At 35.2% G+C, this 20,150-nt stretch overlaps 1 protein-coding gene across 6 annotated transcripts in view; it reads right to left on the bottom strand.

The window, feature by feature from the left end:
• The window catches only part of NELL2 (NEL-like 2 (chicken)), a 422,942-nt gene that overhangs the window by 13,596 nt on the left and 389,196 nt on the right, over positions 1-20,150 (bottom strand). For 5 of the 6 annotated variants that reach the window (XM_011971997.1, XM_011971995.1, XM_011971994.1 and 2 more), the window contains 3 exons: positions 11,942-12,082; positions 1,748-1,941; positions 446-622 (listed from right to left, as the gene is read on the bottom strand). In XM_011971997.1, coding sequence (XP_011827387.1) covers positions 446-622; positions 1,748-1,941; positions 11,942-12,082 — 512 coding nt within the window. The remainder of the gene's footprint in view (positions 1-445; positions 623-1,747; positions 1,942-11,941; positions 12,083-20,150) is intronic. The other variant, XM_011971999.1, reaches the window with a different exon arrangement.

Below are 20,150 nucleotides of genomic sequence, written 5' to 3' on the forward strand. Positions count from 1 at the left end.
TTGGTTGTGGGGGGGGGGTTGTTTTGTTTTTTAAGTCTAAACATGGCTGATATAAATAGGTTAACAGAAGTTCTACTTGGAAAAAGAATATTTTTTTCATGAATGCCATTATTCTATCAATAATTGTCTTTAAGTTAGCCTAAACTGGATAGGAATGGGGGAGCTAAGAGAGTCTTTTCTTCTTTTGAGCTATGGAGATACTTCTGAAAGAGACATTACTGTCAGTGAAAGACTATTCAACACCTTCTGCCACATCTACCTCAGAATATTCCTTCTTGGGTTGTGATCGTGTAACTATCACCTCATCATCCTAACCAGGCTCACTTTTTATAACTGTCAACACTGTGGCCTGGTGCTAGGTATTGGCAAATGGGGAGGGCAAGGTTTGTTCTCTATTTAGATTCTGGGCCTACATTTTCTTTCCACTTCATGTAGTTAAATTTACCAAGCAGCGGCACTGTTGACAATTCTGGACCCAGGTGTCACCACTGTTGTACAAAGTTTCCCCATTTTGATGGAGGCACTGACTACTAAGCCTTGGGTCACATTCAGGGCAGCAAAAAAGATCAACTGTCGGATTCTCACAGTCACAGACCATCCGTCGACACATAACGAATCCATTCTGTATGAAAAAGAAAAAAAGCAGTTACCAAAAACCTCCATTGCTCAATACAATAACACATACACACACACACACACACACATATATTTCAGATGGTGACTTGGAAGTTGAAATAATTCACACTGCTTATCCAATATAACAAACTTTCTTTAACATTTCTCTTTTTTAGCTAACACAAAGAAATTACCTAAGCCGGGGGATTTTCAATTTCCTTTCCACATACTACTCCTCAAATGACCAGAAAATATTTTTTTCAGAAATGACCAGCATAAAATGATAACCACTGTGTATATAAATGTCTTCATTTATATGTAAGTATATATTTGTATATTAGTATGGTAAGTTGCATACTAACTAAATTTTGTTTTGTTTGAGGGCATGTGTTTTAACATTTCATAGTTAATAAAATACATATTACTAAATTTCTGGAGTATTTAACACCTATGTTTTTGTATAAACTGTTATCAATTTCTTTTATGACAGCTGAGTTTTTGGTACATAATATTATTCATCTGAAAATAATTTGAGCATTCATTATAACTAGGTACACATAACAGAATACCTATCTAAAACTGAAATATAGACCAAATAAATATTTTTCACTCTTGCATCATAGCATGTTCATTCTGACTTTATTTGTGCAGTCATTCAAACATGATATTGTGACTAGGAAAAAATTAGCACGGTTAGTAATAAAATTTTATCAACATGTGGATAGATAAATACATTGGTATATCCATACAATGAAATAATATTCAGCATTAAAAAGAAATGGATTACAGATATATGTAACAATATGAATGAATCTCAAAAACATAATGTTGAGAGAAAGAAGCCAGACACAATATAGTATGTACTATATAACTCCATTTATATGAGGCTCTAGAAAATACAAATTTAATCAATAGGGACTGGATGCAATTTTTGCCTAGATCTAGGTTTGTGGGACTAACTAGGAAAGAACATAGGCAACATTTGGGCTACTGGAAATGTTCTGTTATATTAATTGTGCTGGCAGTTAAGTGGATGTACACATTGTCAAAACTCATCAAACCATATACATACTTAAAACATATGCAAATTACAACTGAATAAAATTGATTAAAGTTTTTTATTTATACCAACCTGACATGAGCACACAGAGCACCTGTCGTTTTCCAAAACCCAAATCTGACCATTGTGCTTAACTTTTCCATCATGGATGCAGTCCCCTGTGCAGTTCTTTCCATGAGGACATCGACAATCATATCCGCCATCCAAATTGAAGCAAATGGTATCATTGGCACAGCTGTGCCTCCCGGTCCCACACTCATCAATATCTATAGACAAGAAAAAACGGCATGCAATATGCTTAGAATATGTGCAGTTTCAAACAACTGCAATCAGGTCAGTTATCTCCTGACATGAAGTATTCAACTGTAAATTAATTTTCATCTTACTGGCTTGCATTTGTGATTAAATGTTGACTAAAGCAATGTTAATGATCTGGGGATTTCACAGGAAAATATTATCATGTTTGATTTAAAAAATCGGATAACCTTGGCTAGAATTTCAACTTTTATATCTATGTAAATACCATTAGGCTTTATGAAACATTTATATTTTTGAGAGTAAGAATATGACTCAATTTACCAAATAAAAACAGTTCAACAGTGGAAATTCTAAAAGTGCCTATGATACTTTAATGGGGATATCATCCCCAGTGTTAAACTGGTGATTACAGAAAAATCCCTTCTTAGTGGGAGATGATATGTCATGAGATCCCTGCAGCATTTTTTGCAATATCAAACCTTATCCTCGCAGCTGCACCTGCCCCCCTCCATGAAGCTCTTTCCATTGTTCTGCCTAGGTGATCTTCCCTTGCATTCCAGGTATTTTCATATGGTCCTTAGACTTTGACTCTCAACCGCGGAAGGGCAAATAATCATCAGCAATTACCATCTCTCTCACAAAGAATCCACTACTTCTTAACTTTTCCATTTCAGATTATCATTTTGTCCCCTGCCTGACTCAGTTGGCAATTGCCCATACTTCACCTGACATCACCTATTTCATGGCCATTACAGCCTAAAGCATTTTCATACAGATGAAAAAGCAAACATATCGTGACCCACAGATCAGGTCCATAAGAGGAGATGGGATTCACTTTTATTTACCCCCGTAATTTAAAGGTCACAAGCCAAAATACATTTCAGAGACGTGGTATGAATGGCAATAAGCAGTTATTTCCCATTTCATCAGTTTCCTCTGAGTAAAGGTCAAGAAAGAAAGAATTAAATCATGGCAGAAGTGGGTTAGAGACAAGATGGAATGTATAGCTTTTAACTAGGGCGCTGTATACTGATTCTCCTTGAAGATTTTAAAAATAAGGTTTAGGAAATATCTTTATCAAATGATTCGACTTCAACATTAACTGAAGACTTGGACTAGTTAAAATTTGGCAATTTTAAACTTCTTATATACTTAAATTCTGCCACATATGTATTCCTGAAAGTAAGCCACAGGACATTTTTTTTCTGTTTGCCTTGATTTTTATTAGTTCCCATTTCAACAAAACTAATGAATTGGATGAACAGCCGAAAAAGTGATTATAGAGCTTTATTAAGCTTGATTTGTTAAGGATAATATTACTTATTATTGTAGACTATGATTAGAAAGAAAACTGTTAGCCAGGATGAGAATATATTTTTTAAAAATTAATTACTATGGTTAATGTGTATTTTTTCAGATTAGAGAAAATTTTTCTCTTTGTAATAAAAATTAAATTTTATTAGCTAGTTTTATATTTGGTCAATTCGGAATGATGTTGTACATCTGGCGAGTTGATACTTGTCTCCCATTAAATATTTCTAGAATTAAGAATTATAATTAGCCAGAAAAACATAAACAAACCATAGTTATTTGGTCTCTTTGACAACAAGCGCTACAGACATCCTTACTACATAGCTTTTTTACAGTCTACTATAAGGACATTATTCCATGAATGGCAATGGCTGAATTTTTGCAATCATTTTATTTTGCTTGACACTTTAAAATAAAAGCTGGGTTATCAGATAATACTTTTTTCCCCCTTATAGGCAGAAAGATTCCACAGGGACAAAGAAGAGATGTCCAGGCACAAGATGAATATGTATACTTAAATAAAGCACATCTATAATAAAGAAATAGAGTAAAAAGTTGCTCATAACAATGGTTGGCATGTACTTGTTATACCTGGAAAAAATGTGTGGGCAGATGCATCATAATGGACTAACTACAATCTCTTGCTATCCAAGGAGTTTGAGTAAGTTTGAACTCAGCTTGTTTTTTCTGCTTATTATCTACAATGACTCTGACAATGCAGAAACTTTTCCCAATTAACTGGTGGTATAGAATTTTGGAACCCATTTTTACACATAGCTTGGTTATAACAAGATTCCCAAATTAACTATCCATACAAGGTGTGTATTCTACTTTGAAAAACCTATCACGGTATACCTATCATGGCATATACAAATTCCAACTTTAAAAATATAGATAACTCCTTTAGTGAGTGATTATTGAAGAAATAAGGTTGCTAAATCCATTTGTCAGTGTCAGTTTTCATGTAACTTGGTCTAGCAGAGCACTTGACGAAACTTTCTCCTTCTTCTTGATAAATTTTCCCTACTTGCTTCCTATCACACTGGTAGCTCTTCTGGATCTTTTTTGTCTATACATTCTCTAGGTATGGCGATTATACTATGATTAATATTTAGCCATGCAAAGAGTAGGTAAACAGTAGTCTAGAGTGCTTTTGAGGCAAGAGTGTGCTTAAAGGCCCAACGTCTAGAGCTATCAAGATGTGCTGGAGAAACAGAAGTGCTGGTAGACTGGAATGTTCAGTGAGAGAGCAGAGTAAATAGCATGTAGCTGAAGGCTACTCAGGGTCCAAGGAAAGGTCATGTTAAGAAAGTTGAACTTTTTCATAAAGCCAATAAAATGTCATTTTAGAGAAACGCAAAATAAAAAAAAATCACAATCTGATTTTCATTTTAGACAGGTTCTTTTGGGTTCATTTTGGAAAAGAGATTTGAATGGATTAGAATTTGGAGCCAGGAGACCAGTTAATAGACTGTTTCCATAGTCCAGGCAAAAGATGATCATACAATAAAAGCAGAGTCTCATAGTGGTTGGTATGTACCAGACTCTGAGAACTTTTCATATAATGATTTATTTAATCTTCGCAACCACCCTCGAAGATATAATTAAATTATGATTCTCTCTTTATAAATCAGGAAATTGAGACATAATACTGTTACATAACTTGCCCAAGGTGACACAGCCACACAGCCAGTAGGCCCAGATGGGAACTGAAGCAATCATGCTCTAAGTCCGTGCTCTTAAGTACCATGCCACACTGAGTTACAGCAGTGGGGACGCATAGAAAGAGACAACAGAGAGAATTAACACAACATAGTGATTTGTTGGCTTTGAAGATTAGAAAGAAAGAGAGATCAAAAACGATGTTTAGATCTCTGGCGTGGAAAATATGGCTGATGCTATTTATGGAAAGAAGAGCAAGATTTTGCTGTGGAACAGAAGAGCGGGGAGGGATAAAGGCAGACGTGTTCAGTTTAGGACTGGCTGAATTGCACTTCCTCTGGGCTTCCAAGCAGAGCTGTTCAGTAAGTAGTTGGATATGTGTGTCTGGGACTCAGAAAATAGAATTGGGCCAAAATGTGGATTTGATGCAGATTACTTTCATCATCTCCTTTCTCAAAAAGAGTCCTTCTACTCAGGTTCAAACTTTGTAGTACTTAGAGTATTTAGAGCTACTTCTTGTTTGCAGTCATTTTCCTTATCTCGACTTGGCCATAATCTCATCATACTTAGCAAATACTAGGTACTCTGAGAAGCCTTCCTTGATACCAAAGAGCAAATAATTTCTCTTTGTTCCTTCACAGCATGACATTTATATTTCTTCTCAAAATCAAGTGCTTTTCTCAATCACAGCGTTGGGCTTGAACAGACTATTTAAAATACTATCATGTAAACTTCATTTTTTTGGTATCAAAAGTTCAAAAAACTTCACCAAACTTAAAGATTGTCCAGAAATTACAGCAATAATGGGAAATGTTGGCAGAAATATAAGAGATTTACGCGAAAAAAGATACTGGATGGTGTCTCAGAGAGAGACAAGGTTTTAGGCACAGTGGAAATGGGGGATGGATAAGGAAAATGGGACTCTGGCATGTTACCTCAGGATGAAATGTCTAAATCTCTGAGATAAATGGATGGCAAAACAGCAAACAATTTGTATGAATGCAGCTTATAAACATGTATGTTGTAGATCACACAACTGTAACCTAAAAAGTAGTGACACAGTGAAGTTATTTATTCATGCCCTTCAAGTATGAGTCTTACACTTCAGAGTAACTGTAAAGCTACCACTGTGGCTTTGTCTACTTTCTTCCCCCCAGCAACAAAAAAATAGCACCTTCTCTGATATAATCATATTCTTAAAATGGAATCCTTCTAAATACTAATATTACAATTCTACAAATCACAGAAATTGCACTAAATGGAGAATGTTTAGAAGTTTTTTTTAATCTTTTTTAAAAAATATATCTATTCATCTGACAAAGGGCTAATATCCAGAATCTACAAAGAACTTAAACAGATTTATGAGAAAAAAAAACCCTATCAAAAAGTGGGCAAAGGATATGAACAGACACTTCTCAAAAGAAGACATTTATGCAGCCAACAGGCACATGAAAAAATGCTCATCATCACTGGCCATCAGAGAAAGGCAAATCAAAACCACAATGTGATACCATCTCACACCAGTTAGAACGACGATTATTAAAATGTCAGGAAACAACAGGTGCTGGAGAGGATGTGGAGAAATAGGAACACTTTTACACTGTTGGTGGGACTGTAAACTAGCTCAACTATTGTGGAAGACAGTGTGGCGATTCCTCAAGGATCTAGAACTAGAAATACCATTTGACCCAGCCATCCCATTACCGGGTATATACCCAAAGGATTATAAATCATGCTGCTATAAAGACACATGCACACATATGTTTATTGCAGCACTATTCACAATAGAAAAGACTTGGAACCAACCCAAATGTCCATCAGTGATAGACTGGATTAAGAAAATGTGGCACATATACACCATGGAATACTATGCAGCCATAAAAAAGGATGAGTTCATGTCCTTTGTAGGGACATGGATGAAGTTGGAAAACATTATTCTCAGTAAACTGTCACAAAGACAAAAAACTAAACTCCGCATGTTCTCACTCATAGGCGGGAATTGAACAATGAAAACACTTGGACACAGGAAGGGGAACATCACACACCAAGGCTTGTCATGGAGTGGGGGTAGGGGGGTAGGGATAGCATTAGGAGATATACCTAATGTAAATGACGAGTTAATGGGTACAGCACACCAACATGGCACATGTATACATATGTAACAAGCCTGCACGTTGTGCACATGTACCCTAGAACTTAAAGTATAATAATAATAAAATACACACACACACACACACACACACATATACAAATAAATCAGATGTGTTCTTTTAAAAAAATTCTTCAGGCCGGGCATGCTGGTTCACGCCTGTAACCCCAGCACTTTGGGAGGCCGAGGCGGGCAGATCACGAGGTCAGGAGATCAAGACTATCCTGGCTAACACGTCAAAACCCCGCCTCCATTAAAAGTACAAAAAAATTTAGCCGGGCGTGGTGGCGGGCACCTGTAAACCCAGCTACTCGGCAGGCTGAGGCAGGAGAATGGCGTGAACCTGGGAGGTGGAGCTTGCAGTGAGCCGAGATCATACCACTGCACTCCAGCCTGGGCGACAGAGTGAGATTCTGTCTCATATTAAAAAAAAAAAAAAAAAAAAAAAAGAATCCTTCAGAGCATGTTGTCCTCTGACAGAGTAGTAGGTTTTTCTGATAATCTTTATAAATTTTATTGGTAGATAATGGTAGAATCATCTTTCCAGAATGGTGTTTTTGTTTTTGTTTTTTTAAAAAAGATTTTTCACTGCTCCTATGTTTGTGGGTTTCCTTGAAAGGCCTTGTCTATGAAGACAAATCCTCTACTTTGCTGTCTTCATATTTATAATGTGTTATTTTGATGTTTAGTTTAATTATCCTTGTTACTTTCTGGGCTGAACACTCATGAATGCATTAATTATGTTTTATCCTGATCATTATTATATATCTACTTTTAACTATATATATATATCTCCACTATCTGTCATACTAATATCTACATTCCAACATAGGTTATGTGCCTAATGCATTTCTAATGAAGAGATTAGCTATCTATTATTTATCTCAATCTTTTCATTGGACAAATAAATGTATCATCTACTATGTGTCAGACACTGTTCTAGGCATTGGAGATATGATAGCTGACAAGCAAACACAAACTATGACCTTTGAAGCTTACATTCTAAAGCAGATAATAAGAAAGCAAACACATAAATACATACTATAATTTCAGGTGAGTTTATAATTTCTATCAAAAAAAAAATGAAGCAGGGTAAGTGAATAGAGTGTCAGAGGTGGGAGACTATTTTAAATTAGTTGTCCAGGAGAAACCATTTGAGAAGAAATTTGAATTAAAGGAAAGAAGAACCTTGCAAAGATTTAGGGGAAGGGCATTCCACATAAAGGGACAGTACATGAAAATAAATGTGTTTTGTATATTTTAGAAATGCAAGAAAGCCAAGGATGCATATCATGTGAGCCCTTGTCAACCATGGTCAGGGTTTGCATATTGCTTTGAGAGGGGTGGAGAGGCTCCAGGAGTGTGAACAGAGGAGTAACATGATCTAACTTCAGTTTTAGAAGAATCACTCTGAATGTTATTAAAAAAAAAAAAAAAAGACTCTAGGGGAATTGCACATGGAAGTAGGAAGACCAGTTTGGAGGCTGTTATAGTGGTTCAGGCAAAAGGTAGTAATGGCTTAGATTAAGACGTTAACAACCGAAGTGGTAAAGGGTGGTTAGACTGGGAATATATTTTGAAAGTTGAAACTGTGAAATTTGTTAATGTATGGAATGTGAGATATGAGGAAAAGAAGGAAGAAAACAGTGACTCTAAGATGTAGTTCTGGAGAACTATGTTAAAGGACCTGTAGGACTTAGAGAGTAAATTAAAAGTTCTGTTTTAGCCATATTAGGTCTGAGTTGTCTATTAGACGTCCAGGTTGAGCTACCTAGTAGGCCACTAGATGTAGAATCTGTAGCCAAGGCAGAGGTCTGAATTTGGGATATACAGATGGCATTTTAAGCCATGAAACTGGTTGACTTAGGGATTGAGAATGGATAGAAAAGATCGACAAGGCCTGAGCCCTGGGGCATTTGAGAGAGTAAAAAAAAGGCCTGTAGGAGAAAGGAGAAAAACCAGGAGAGAGTGATGAACCTGAAGCCAAGTGAGGAAAATTATGTTTTGAGAGAAAAGAATGATCAACTGAGTTAAATGCCTGAGTAGTTGATCAAGGAGATAGTAATTGATCAGCTAATTTGGCAAAATAGAAATTGTTAGTAATCTTGAAAGAAAAGCATTGGCTAGAGCAGTGAGACTAAAGTGTCGCTGGAAGGAAGAAGGCAGAGATAACAAGTACTGAAAATTTTTTCAAGGAATTTTGTTCTAAAGGGGACAGAAAACTGGAAGATATGTCTGTAGAGTCAGGTGATGTCAAGGGAAGTTACATTTTGTTTGCTTTTGTTTTGTTTTCAAAGATGGCAGCTACTCTTGACTCTTTGAACACTGATAGGAATGATGCAGCAGAAAAAGACTTAATTATACGGAAGAGAAAGTTAATAATATATGGGCAGAATCCTTAAACAGGTGAGAGAGGATGAGATGCAAGATACAATGATGAGTTTCATATTTGATAGGAGTGGGGCCACTTCCTCCAATAAAAGAGGAGGGAGAAAAAGCAGCAGGTATATAGAAATAAATGAGCAGATATATAGAAATAAATAAATAAGCGAGTATGGGTTGTGGTGGAAAGTGAGGCAGATGGCTTTTGACTACTTCTGTGTTCTCAGTTAAGTAGACAGGCCACTGACAGAGAATAAAGAGAAAGGAAGCAGTATCCAAAGTCTGAGGAGACTTAAGAAGTTGTGAAATGGCTGTTAACTGGAAAGTTGGAAGGGAATGTAACTAAGGAAATGAAGTAGGAATGCTGGACAGTGCTGATGGCCCTTACAGTAGGTAGCTTCTGAGATGGCCCCAGTGATCCTCACCACTTAGTATTCAAGCCCTTGTGTAATCCCCTTCCTTAAATGTGGGATGGACTTACTGACTTGATGCTAACAAATATAAAGTGTGAGAAGTGATGGAATGTCACATCTGACATGAGGTTGTAAAAAGACTATGGCTCCCATATTGGGCATCTGCTCTTGGATTGTTTGCTTTAGGGAAAGCAAGCTCCCACGCCTTGAGGAGTGGCCCATGTATTAAGGAGATGAGATCTGCCAATAGCCACATGAATGTCCTTGGAAATAGATTCCCATTCCCCCCACTACCACCAGAGACAAGCCTTCAATATAAGAAGACCACAATCCTGGCCAAGAACTTGACTGCAATGTCATTAAGGCGCTGAATCAGAGCCACCCAGCTAAGCTGTGCACAAATCCCTGACCCACAGCAAGTGTGAGACAATGTTTGCCGTTTTCAGCTGCTAAGTTTTGAGAGTAATTTGTTAGGCATCAATAGATAACTAATACAATACACTAGAGATTTGTGATTACAAATTTGAAAGACAGTGAGCTCAGTTACAAATTTAATATAAGACAGTCAAGAGAGGTATGTGTGTTTTTCTACTCACATTCAGATGCACAGAAAAAAGTGTGCAAGGATACTAACCCAAATTAAACATAGGTAACCCCTAGAGGATGAGTGGAAAAGATGGGGAAAGGGGGGAGGTGAAATGAAGATGCATATTCAGCTTTAATCCATATACAAGCTTCTGTATGATTTGCATTATTTATAATCAGCTTATATTCATTCTTTATGTGCATAATTTTTTAAAAAGATGATCTCAATTAAATTCTATAAAATACAAAGAAACTAGCTTATCAGGGAAGAACAAAATTCCACTGTCTGATCTGTCTTGAAACTATAATCTGTGGTTCCTGGCATTCTCTCCAGGGCTGGAAATGTTCACTCTGGAACATTCACCAGTGCAAGATAAAGCCCTCAGACCATATTTAAGTGGTAACATGCAAATGCCAGGTTTTAGCCCCTGGTAAGACAGCAGCATTCCCATTCCTAGGTGGAAATCCTGATGAATACTCTGTTCAAGCTCCAGAGCTTGTCTGCTGCTGGCAAAACAGGCTAGAAGCCTTGGCATCCATCACCCAAGCCTGTTTCACTTGTTTCTTTGTGAAAATCCTTTGAGGCACAAGGATAAAAAACATCTTATCATTTAGGTGTCAAGTATCTTTAGGTTAGATTGTCAAAAGCTTTCATTGACTGTGTCATCTTAACCCCATTATCCTCTCAGGCTCTATGAAGGTGTAAATACAAATGGAGAAAATAATGAGTTCTCAAGTTGTGTTTTGTTTTTCATTCCTATGCCAAGACTTCTAATGACAAATCCTTTCAGTGCGTGTAGTTTCCCTGGCAATTACTCACTGGGCTCTGCTTGCTCTGTCTGCCTGTTTTCTAAAAATCATGCCCCTTCAATAGAGGCTATAGAGGAGCAGATTTGTCAATCCGTTCAAAATAATTTAAAATTAATGGTAACTAATTGAATATAATCTGATTGAATTTTCTACTCCTCTTAGATTGAAAACTTAATGGAAGCAGGGACCATATCTTATGTATCCAACATTCAACAATCACTAAACATCTCTTACTTTGCCAGGTAAATGTCATGTTAGAAATAGCCCTGAGTAGCATGTATTGTGTATGTCATCCTTGACCACACCATCATTGCATTTCCTCTATTCCCATTTTTCCTCTATCTTGCTTTTTATCATGTATTTTTGCTACATGTTTTTGGATCAGATGTATGCATGCTTTCCTTTAAAAAATTTACGTGATACTACATGTTTTTTCATTCTAAAAACACCATTTAACAGTTGCAAGAATCCACAGAAAACTGGGTTAGTGTCACAAACTTTAATTATCTAAAAATAACAATAATTACCATAATTAGCAAGAAAAAGTTAGATTTTAACATATTTCCAATCACTGTTGTATAAACATATAGTAAAAACACTAATAACACTGGCTCAATGTATTCTATTTATAGCTTACGATATATTCCTCAAGTTCAAGAGAAGTTCTTAAATTCTAGGTCTTCTCTTTGTACTGACCTTCACATGATTCTCCACTTGGTGAAAACATCCCATTGTCATGGTAGCCATCTCTGCACTCACAGTGGTACCATCCAGGCAGGTTAATGCAATTAGCACGACTGTCACATTGAACAAAACCGTCAGAGCATTCATCAATGTCTGCCAAAAAAAAGAGAGGGATTTTATAAAATTATTTATTTTCTTTTAAAGAAACAAGAATATTCTGCTACAAGGCTACTAAAATTTTTAATGCCAGCAAATCCTTGAAACTGGGAATACATAAAATTAAGAAAGTCCACTTGTTTGTTAAAAGCTATACAGAAAGAATGTGGTGTTATTAATAACAGGAGAAACATCTAGAAGGCTTCTTTGATGCAAAAGGCATTCCACTGTAGAAAATGGAAAGAATCCATATGTGATGGTCATTAGTGCTGCTCACCAAATATTTTAGCTCTTCTAGACACAAGCTAGGATTATGATTCTCCAGGCCCTTCCAGTTAGGTATGGCCACGTGATAGGTGAAGTGTCTCTTAAGCCAGCTCAGGAGTGAAAAGTATCACCTCTATGCAGAGCCTTTAATATGCAGTGTGTGATCCACATATACCCTTTCCCTATCACAATGAATAGCCTTTTCCAGACGCTCTAAAGACTTACCTGAGTTCCTGTGGGAGACAATCTGGTGCACCTTCCTTACTTACCTGGGATGGACTTATGGCATGAGAAAGAAATCAACCTTAGTTGACACTCCAATATAAATGACAATAGCATTCATGAATCAAAATGCTTCACATATTCAAGTATACATATTATTTATGTCACTTTCTACTGTGTTTCACACACACCACTTCATTCAACCCTCAAAAAATTCTGCCATGTAGATAGTACATTGAACATGTGGGAAAAAAAAAAGATGGAGGCAGAGGGAAATTACGGGATTTAACCAAAGTCACCTGACCGTTCATAGTGCCTGACATTCAGGTGTGTGCTCCTTTATAGATGTAGATCATGCTGGATCTACTATACAAAGAGAGCTATGGATCTTGAGTCTCAGATACTTCCTCCAGAGGCTTATTACTGTTCCTAAATGTTGAAAGCCCTTGATTCTTCTTGTCTGGTCTACTGAATCGTGAGAACTTCCAACACCATTCAAGTACCTTCCTTTGCTCACAGGAGGAAAAGTAATCCCTGAAGTTGCCTTACAAAGTGTGTCCTCATTAGCTCCTGGTTTTCAGGATCTTTCAGCTTAACTTAGACTCTGCTATATGATCCAATGGTGCTGACCCATTGTGGCTGCCAAAAATATCCACATGTCTCCCACTCCCATCTTGATAGCCATATGCCATAGCTGAAGGTTCCAACCTGCCAAGGCAGGATGGTTCTTTCCTATATGCTTCTGACACCTGAATCATATTTCCTGCTTCTGTGACCAGGCACGATGACATCCTTCAAGTTGAAGGTAAGACAAGATGCTTTTTAGAGACCTTTCCCCTCCAGACAGACTACTTAAGTTGACAGAATCTACTTCCTTCTTATTTCAGTCTCAATTCCCTCCAAATTCCTGGAAGCATATATTCCTTTCATTTTCTTATAAAATGTCCTCTTTTCAGAAGTTCAATGTTGAAAGAGATAAATTAATGAATAAATGTATACATAAGTAAAAAAAAGTCAGATAAATGAGCCATCACTCATTTATTTCTTGATAGGTCAAGTGTCCCTTCAGCAAAATAGTATGCAAACCATCCTCTTAGATTATTAGGTAATGGGCCAAAAAATAAATATTTTATATAGTTGTAATAGTTCAGCATTATTTCTGAATTATGAATGATTCTACCTCTGTGGTGCCTCTTCTTTAGATATCAGTTACTATTGACAGTCATTCTTAACTGTCAAAATAATTGCGACTGATCAAATCAGCTAACCATTGACTTCCTGACACATAACTGATGTGGACTGCATTCATTTACTGAGGCCTCATAGGTTTTGTGAAATAGTCTATTTGTACTTCAGGGGCCTCCCTAACTGATGAACCTCTGATTTTAAATAGGTCCAGAATATTTTGCTCATTTTAGCTTTATATGGTCTTTTCTTCTAACCCAAATGATGTAGAAAATTGATTATGTCATTTCTTAAGTGCATGGACAAAAGAAAACAGGTTGGAATTCAAGCTTTAGAAGTGAGTTTTATTGGAAGAAAGCCATACAGGGGATGGTTAAGAGTCATTCGTTTTGGAAGAATTTGGTCACTAGGGCTGGTAATTTGGAAGTAACTCTTGATGGAACTGAGCTTTCTCCACTGAAGCAACTTTCCCATCTATATTTAGCTTTCAGTTTAGTCCTTTCTTCCTTCCTTGACATAGTCGTCAGGTTATCTCAGTTTCTATGGTATAGATATATATTTAGATTGTTACTTCTCACTTCATTTCTCTCTTGTCACTCCTTTACCAGGCCCACTCCTATACTGCTTCATACTCATTTCTTCTTAATTACATTACAGTAAACTTTCTTGATCTATAAATATACTCCATAAAGTTTAATAGAAATGCTATGTGTTATATTAATTAGTGTTTTGAAGACTGGGAATACAAGCATGTGCCTGCCCATAATGTATTTTCATATAAACTTTGGGCATTATTATTATTTAATTATTACTGTGTGATAGGATTATAGAGGGTGAATAGGTAAATATGGCTGTTCCTCCACTTTTGATGTGGTTACCTTCCAATAAACCTATTGTAAGTCAAAAAGTCATAAGTTGAAATTGTATTTAATACTCCAAGCAACCTATCATAAATTAAAAAACTCATAAGTTAAACTATTTTAGGTCAGGGACCATCTGTATAAGGTTCATGCATTAATTTACATATTCAATATTTATTGAATGCATTTTATATGCCAAGAACTAAGTGCTGGGGAAATAAGGATAAACAACACTGACGCAATTTCTGCCTTCAGTTAGTTAATCATCTACTTAAATTGTGCTTTATTGTAATAAAATTAAATTTATGAAAATCTGAATTTACAATCATACGGAACAGTATTTCCAAACATGCAACTTATCTGCCACCAGTGACATGGTATGTAGGTGATAATGGGTAGATATTTTATTTTAATGGCTACATATTTATTTTTCTGAATTAGTTCCAATTGTAGCAAGTGAGACTTATAGTAGAGTAATAAAACTATTTAAAATTTTAATATGAGAAGAATTACAGAAACAATATTAAGTAAATATTGGTATAAATGGTCTATGAATATGAGAAAAACAATGAAGTTTTGAAAACAGCAATATACAATATAGGGTAATTATTCATCTTTCAAAAGGATTTGCAGAGTAATTCCTTGTGAAATGCAATGCCTTAATTCGTCTAAAATACGTCTGAATTTATAAAAGACACTCATGTCATAGATCAAGATTATATGCTTGCTATCATTTAGAATAGGGAAAATCTAGCCAGATAATATACACAACCTCATTTTACACTTTTATGTTCCTGCTAATTTTGATTTGTTTATGCAAATTTTTCTACTTTGGTTAGTCAGTAGACAATGAAAATGTGCTTGAATTGACAGAGTATACACTTCCCACTAGAAGGCATGTTTTTTTTGGCTCATGACTCTAATTAAAGCCAAAGATCTAATAAAACAAACAGTCTCATCTGTAAGTGATTTGATGGTATGCATATCCTTATTCACTCAGTAAATACTTAGTAAATAAAGAATTGAAATCTGATCCACAATTTATGAATTAAGTATATTTTCTCTATATACAAATGAGGACATTAACTAGAATTACAACATAAATGCACACATATTTTCAAGTATGCTCATATTGTGCTTCACATATTTTCTAACAACACAAGGCAGTAAAAAAAAGTTCAGATAATTTATTTATTGGGTACTTTCATTAGGTTAGTTAAAACCTAACTTCATATTCTCTAACTGAGTCAGATACACAGTAAATAGCAGACCCGGGGAAAAAATGATATTATTTTATTCAGTATAAGAACTTCAAAATTTGAATGCATTATTTTCCAAGCTAAATAAAAGTATTCAAAAAACTAGTATAGGCTGTATAAGCTTATATGACTTAGTCTTAATCATAAGGACCTTAACTTTTTACTCTGTACGCACATTATATAAAAAACTAAGAGTAAATTTCATGAATTTTATAATTTTATTACATATTCTGTCTTAGAAAGGAACTAGTTTCTTAGAACATTTTCAGTAACACATTTAGAACAGTCAGCTAGCAATAGTATTAAAATGCTGTCCAAAAGCACAGAGAATCTAAAATCCAAAAGATGTTTAGCCATCCAACAACAGTCATGAATATCAGTCCTACTCTGGGGATCAGTATCAACTTAGATAATAAAAATGAAAGGCACTGCTGAGTGTAGATTTCCTAGAAAGCACACATGTTTTGAGGCAATCATTAAAAACAAATCAACAGACAAACAAAACAAAACATAACAAAACAAAAACCAAAAAAGAAAAAAAAAAGAAAGGAAAATGTATGAATAGAAAAACAACAACAACAACAAAAACCAAGCTCATATACATCAGTGTCTTGTTTTCTTTGTCCCCCTCAGGAATGGTGACACAAGACTGGTTGTTTTGTACAATGCCACAAATCACTGGCTTCAGAGGCAATCAACTGAAAATGGCTTTTGCCAGCAGCATTTAAAGGGTTATTTTAGAAAATGACAAATTATTTCCTTATAAAATTAACTGCAGTTGTAGAATGAGACACTTGAGTGATAAACACCCTCTTTCTCATGCATAGTAATAGTTATTTCTACTATAAAATAACTAAGAACAATAAAAAATGTGCAAATGTCCAGAACAATCCATACCTAAAATAGACCCTAATTATTACTTTAACACTCTCAAGAAAACTGATTAGTGTCTGCTCTTACACTGGATAAAAAAAGAAAGGAAATCCAGCTCTTTTTCAAGATGAGTGAACTGTTTTTAATGACAGTCACACAGAGTACTCTCTTTCATACTATTTTATCATTAATAAAAATATGACATTTCTCATTTAAAAATAGGCAAGTGTTCTATTTATATCATCATCACATGCACTGGTAGTTAAATTATATTGATAAACAGTAGGCAATTAAAGATCCCCAAAACAATGAACTCCTGATTACCCACATGTGGGTTATTTGCTGTCTAGATTATCTGAAACATTTTTTTGAATCACAAGGTCATTTCCATCTGTCTCTTGTTGAGCTTCTGGGAAGTCTGCTTTCAACATTTAGGCATGAATGCTCAAATAATACAAACTCATTATATTACTTTAAATGACTGTGCAAGATTTGGGTATAAAATATTGTCTAAAATTTCATATAAGAAGACTGATTTTCTCATGAATTTTTTGAAAATACAACATGGTAACATATGTAAATAAAAATGGAAAACCACAAAATCCTCTGCACAAGTTACACCCAACATTGCATATTTAGAGAAAATTATATTCATTACTCTATAGTTCATAATTAGGAAGTTAATGACTGGTATTAAAAATGCACAGATATAATCTCTTCATCATATTGTTTAATCATTACAAGAGTCATATGAAATATTCTTATGTCATAGACAAGAAGGTGGTGACAGCAAACAGAACAGAACCCTTTCAACTCCAAGCCCAGTTCTTTTTTCCCTTATGGTAGGCTGCCTTTCAAGACCAACACTTCGCCAAACAGAATCAGCCTATGCTTTGGAATATCACAGTGTATATCTTAAAGTCAATGAATTGCAGCTCGTTGGCTCTTTGAACTAGGAATAATACTTTCTTCAGAGTTTGCTGTTAACATACGAGGCCTCACAGGAGAAGCAGTAACTGGCTCGTAAGAGGTATCTAATATGTGCAAATTCCATGCCCATCTCCAAAATAATCCTTCAGAGTTTACAAAGCATGTTCACATTCATCATTCGATTACTTGAAAAGAAACAGAGGAAAATACAATTTCATAGAATGGATTTAGTTGAAAGAATGTCTTTTCTTCTGTGAACAATCAAGAGTCACTGAAGGGTTATTAACAGGAGAGTGATGTGGAAGCTGCACCTTGGGAAGAACAGGGCAGCAGTTATGTGTCAAGCCAGTGGGACTGGGAAGACTCGAGGCCATCTCACCAGCTTATGAGACTACATTTCATAAAGAAAAAGGTTATAAACATTTCAAGTAGAGAATAAGTGGAAACAAGGATAAAGAAGCATGTTTTCTGCAATGCTTATCTTTGGTCAGTGTACAACTCCCTCTCATGTCCCCTGTGTTGATGTCAGGTTGACCAAGTTCACATTCCATATGTCTGGGGGATATACCGGAAAAGGAAAGAAAATTGAGACAATCTGACTTTTCTTTTGGTTACTAGAGTCTTAGTATTTTATTATTTCTTTCTTCTTCACAGAGTCTCTCCATATGTTTTCCCTGTTGACTAAAATGTTCTTTTTCTCATCCTCTCACCTGAGTTAGTTAACTACTTCTCATCTATCTGTCCCATACTAACATTAATGTCCCTTGGGGAAGCTTTCTTTGACTCCGGAGACTATATTAGATCTCCTATTACTTAATGATTAGTCTATTTTCCTTGTATTTTATATCCTTGTAATAGCATCTATATGCTTTTTCTTTTTGCCTAAACTTGCACAAATATTACACTGATTTAATACAATTTCAATTCTGGAGAAGTTCCTACCTATGTTTTTCTCCCATGTTCAAAAGCATTTTTCATTTGGGCTTTTTGTCCTTCCAAATAAATTTCAGATTTATTAGTTGGTGAACTTCTCAGCAACAAAACAAAACAAAACAAAATAAACACAAGAAATGGGGGAGGGGAAAGCCTGCATTGATTCTATATTTTGACTTTGGGAGAATTGAAATCTTTATATTATTGTATCTTTTAATCAATACATATGATATATTTCCTATTTCTGTAATATTTTACAGATTTCTGAATGTATGTATTGTGTATATATTGCCTGAACTTATTCCTAAATGTTTTATTACTTTATCTTTTTTTAAATTAACTTTATTGAGGTAAAATTTATATAGGAAAAAAATCACTAACAATTTCATGTCTTTTCACATTAGTCACTACCATAATCAAGATATAATGCATTTCCTTCACTTCCAAAATTTCCTTCATATCACAGTAGTTTGAAAATAATTTTTATAAATATTAATTTAATGTTTATCTCTCAGAGTAAATTTCAAATGGCCAGAAATTATGTTATATTTTACACCATATCTCTAACACTTAGAAGAGAACTGGGCACATGGTTGGAGATTGATAAACACATGCTGAATGAATAGATGAATGAATGCTCTGTTTGTAACAGCAAGTAAGTAAGTGGAACACTCACTATGCCACACTTGAGTTCTGCTAGGGTTGGAGGGGAATGAAGGCAGGAATGACAGTTTGAAAGCATACACTAAGACAAAAATAACATGATGGTAAAATGATACTTCCTCATTGTACTTCAAATGTTTTTGCCGAAAGACTATAATATTAGATGCAGTACAATAGGTGAAGAGAATGCATTAATTTTACACACTTTTATATACCTATTTAATTATATGTATTTTTAAACAAAAAGAATACATCAACACCTCTGATTAAAATGAAAGACTGAAAACATTTTTAAATCTCTTCTTCTTTACTTCCAACCCTGTAAACATTATGTTAGAGGAACAAAGAAAAGTATAAAAAGCCAACAAAGACAAAAAGAAAAATGACAGCAGGATAGAAGAAAGTATAATACATTTCTGTCTTTTCTTGGAAAATAGAATATAGGTGAAGCGGTAGAGACAGAGTAAAAGGAACCAAAGATTAGAATCTTTATGTGATAATCGGGTATGGCTGATTATTAATAATTATTAATGATTAAGAATATGGCTAACGGTTGTCGTAATCTTCCCTGAAAAACCCCGAAGAGTCTTGAAATACCATGTAGAGCTGAGATGAGACATGCAGCTGGAAGTAGTTGAGTTAATTAAAAGTCTACTGATGAATAATCAACCTACTCATCTCCTCCCACCATGAGCAGATTGTTGAAAGAAAGCAGTTACCCTTAAAGGGTACAGTGAATGTTTGTTTGTTTTTTTCCTGCAAGGAAAATAAATATCTGTGGGAAACTAAAGCAGCAGTGTAGAATTTGTTATTGTTTGAATCAAAGTCCCCTGCATTTCAGTCTTTAGATATCTTGAAGTACAAAAACTGGCT

The sequence above is a fragment of the Mandrillus leucophaeus genome, unplaced genomic scaffold (genome assembly GCF_000951045.1).
Source record: "Mandrillus leucophaeus isolate KB7577 unplaced genomic scaffold, Mleu.le_1.0 Scaffold1257, whole genome shotgun sequence".
Taxonomy (NCBI): domain Eukaryota; kingdom Metazoa; phylum Chordata; class Mammalia; order Primates; family Cercopithecidae; genus Mandrillus; species Mandrillus leucophaeus.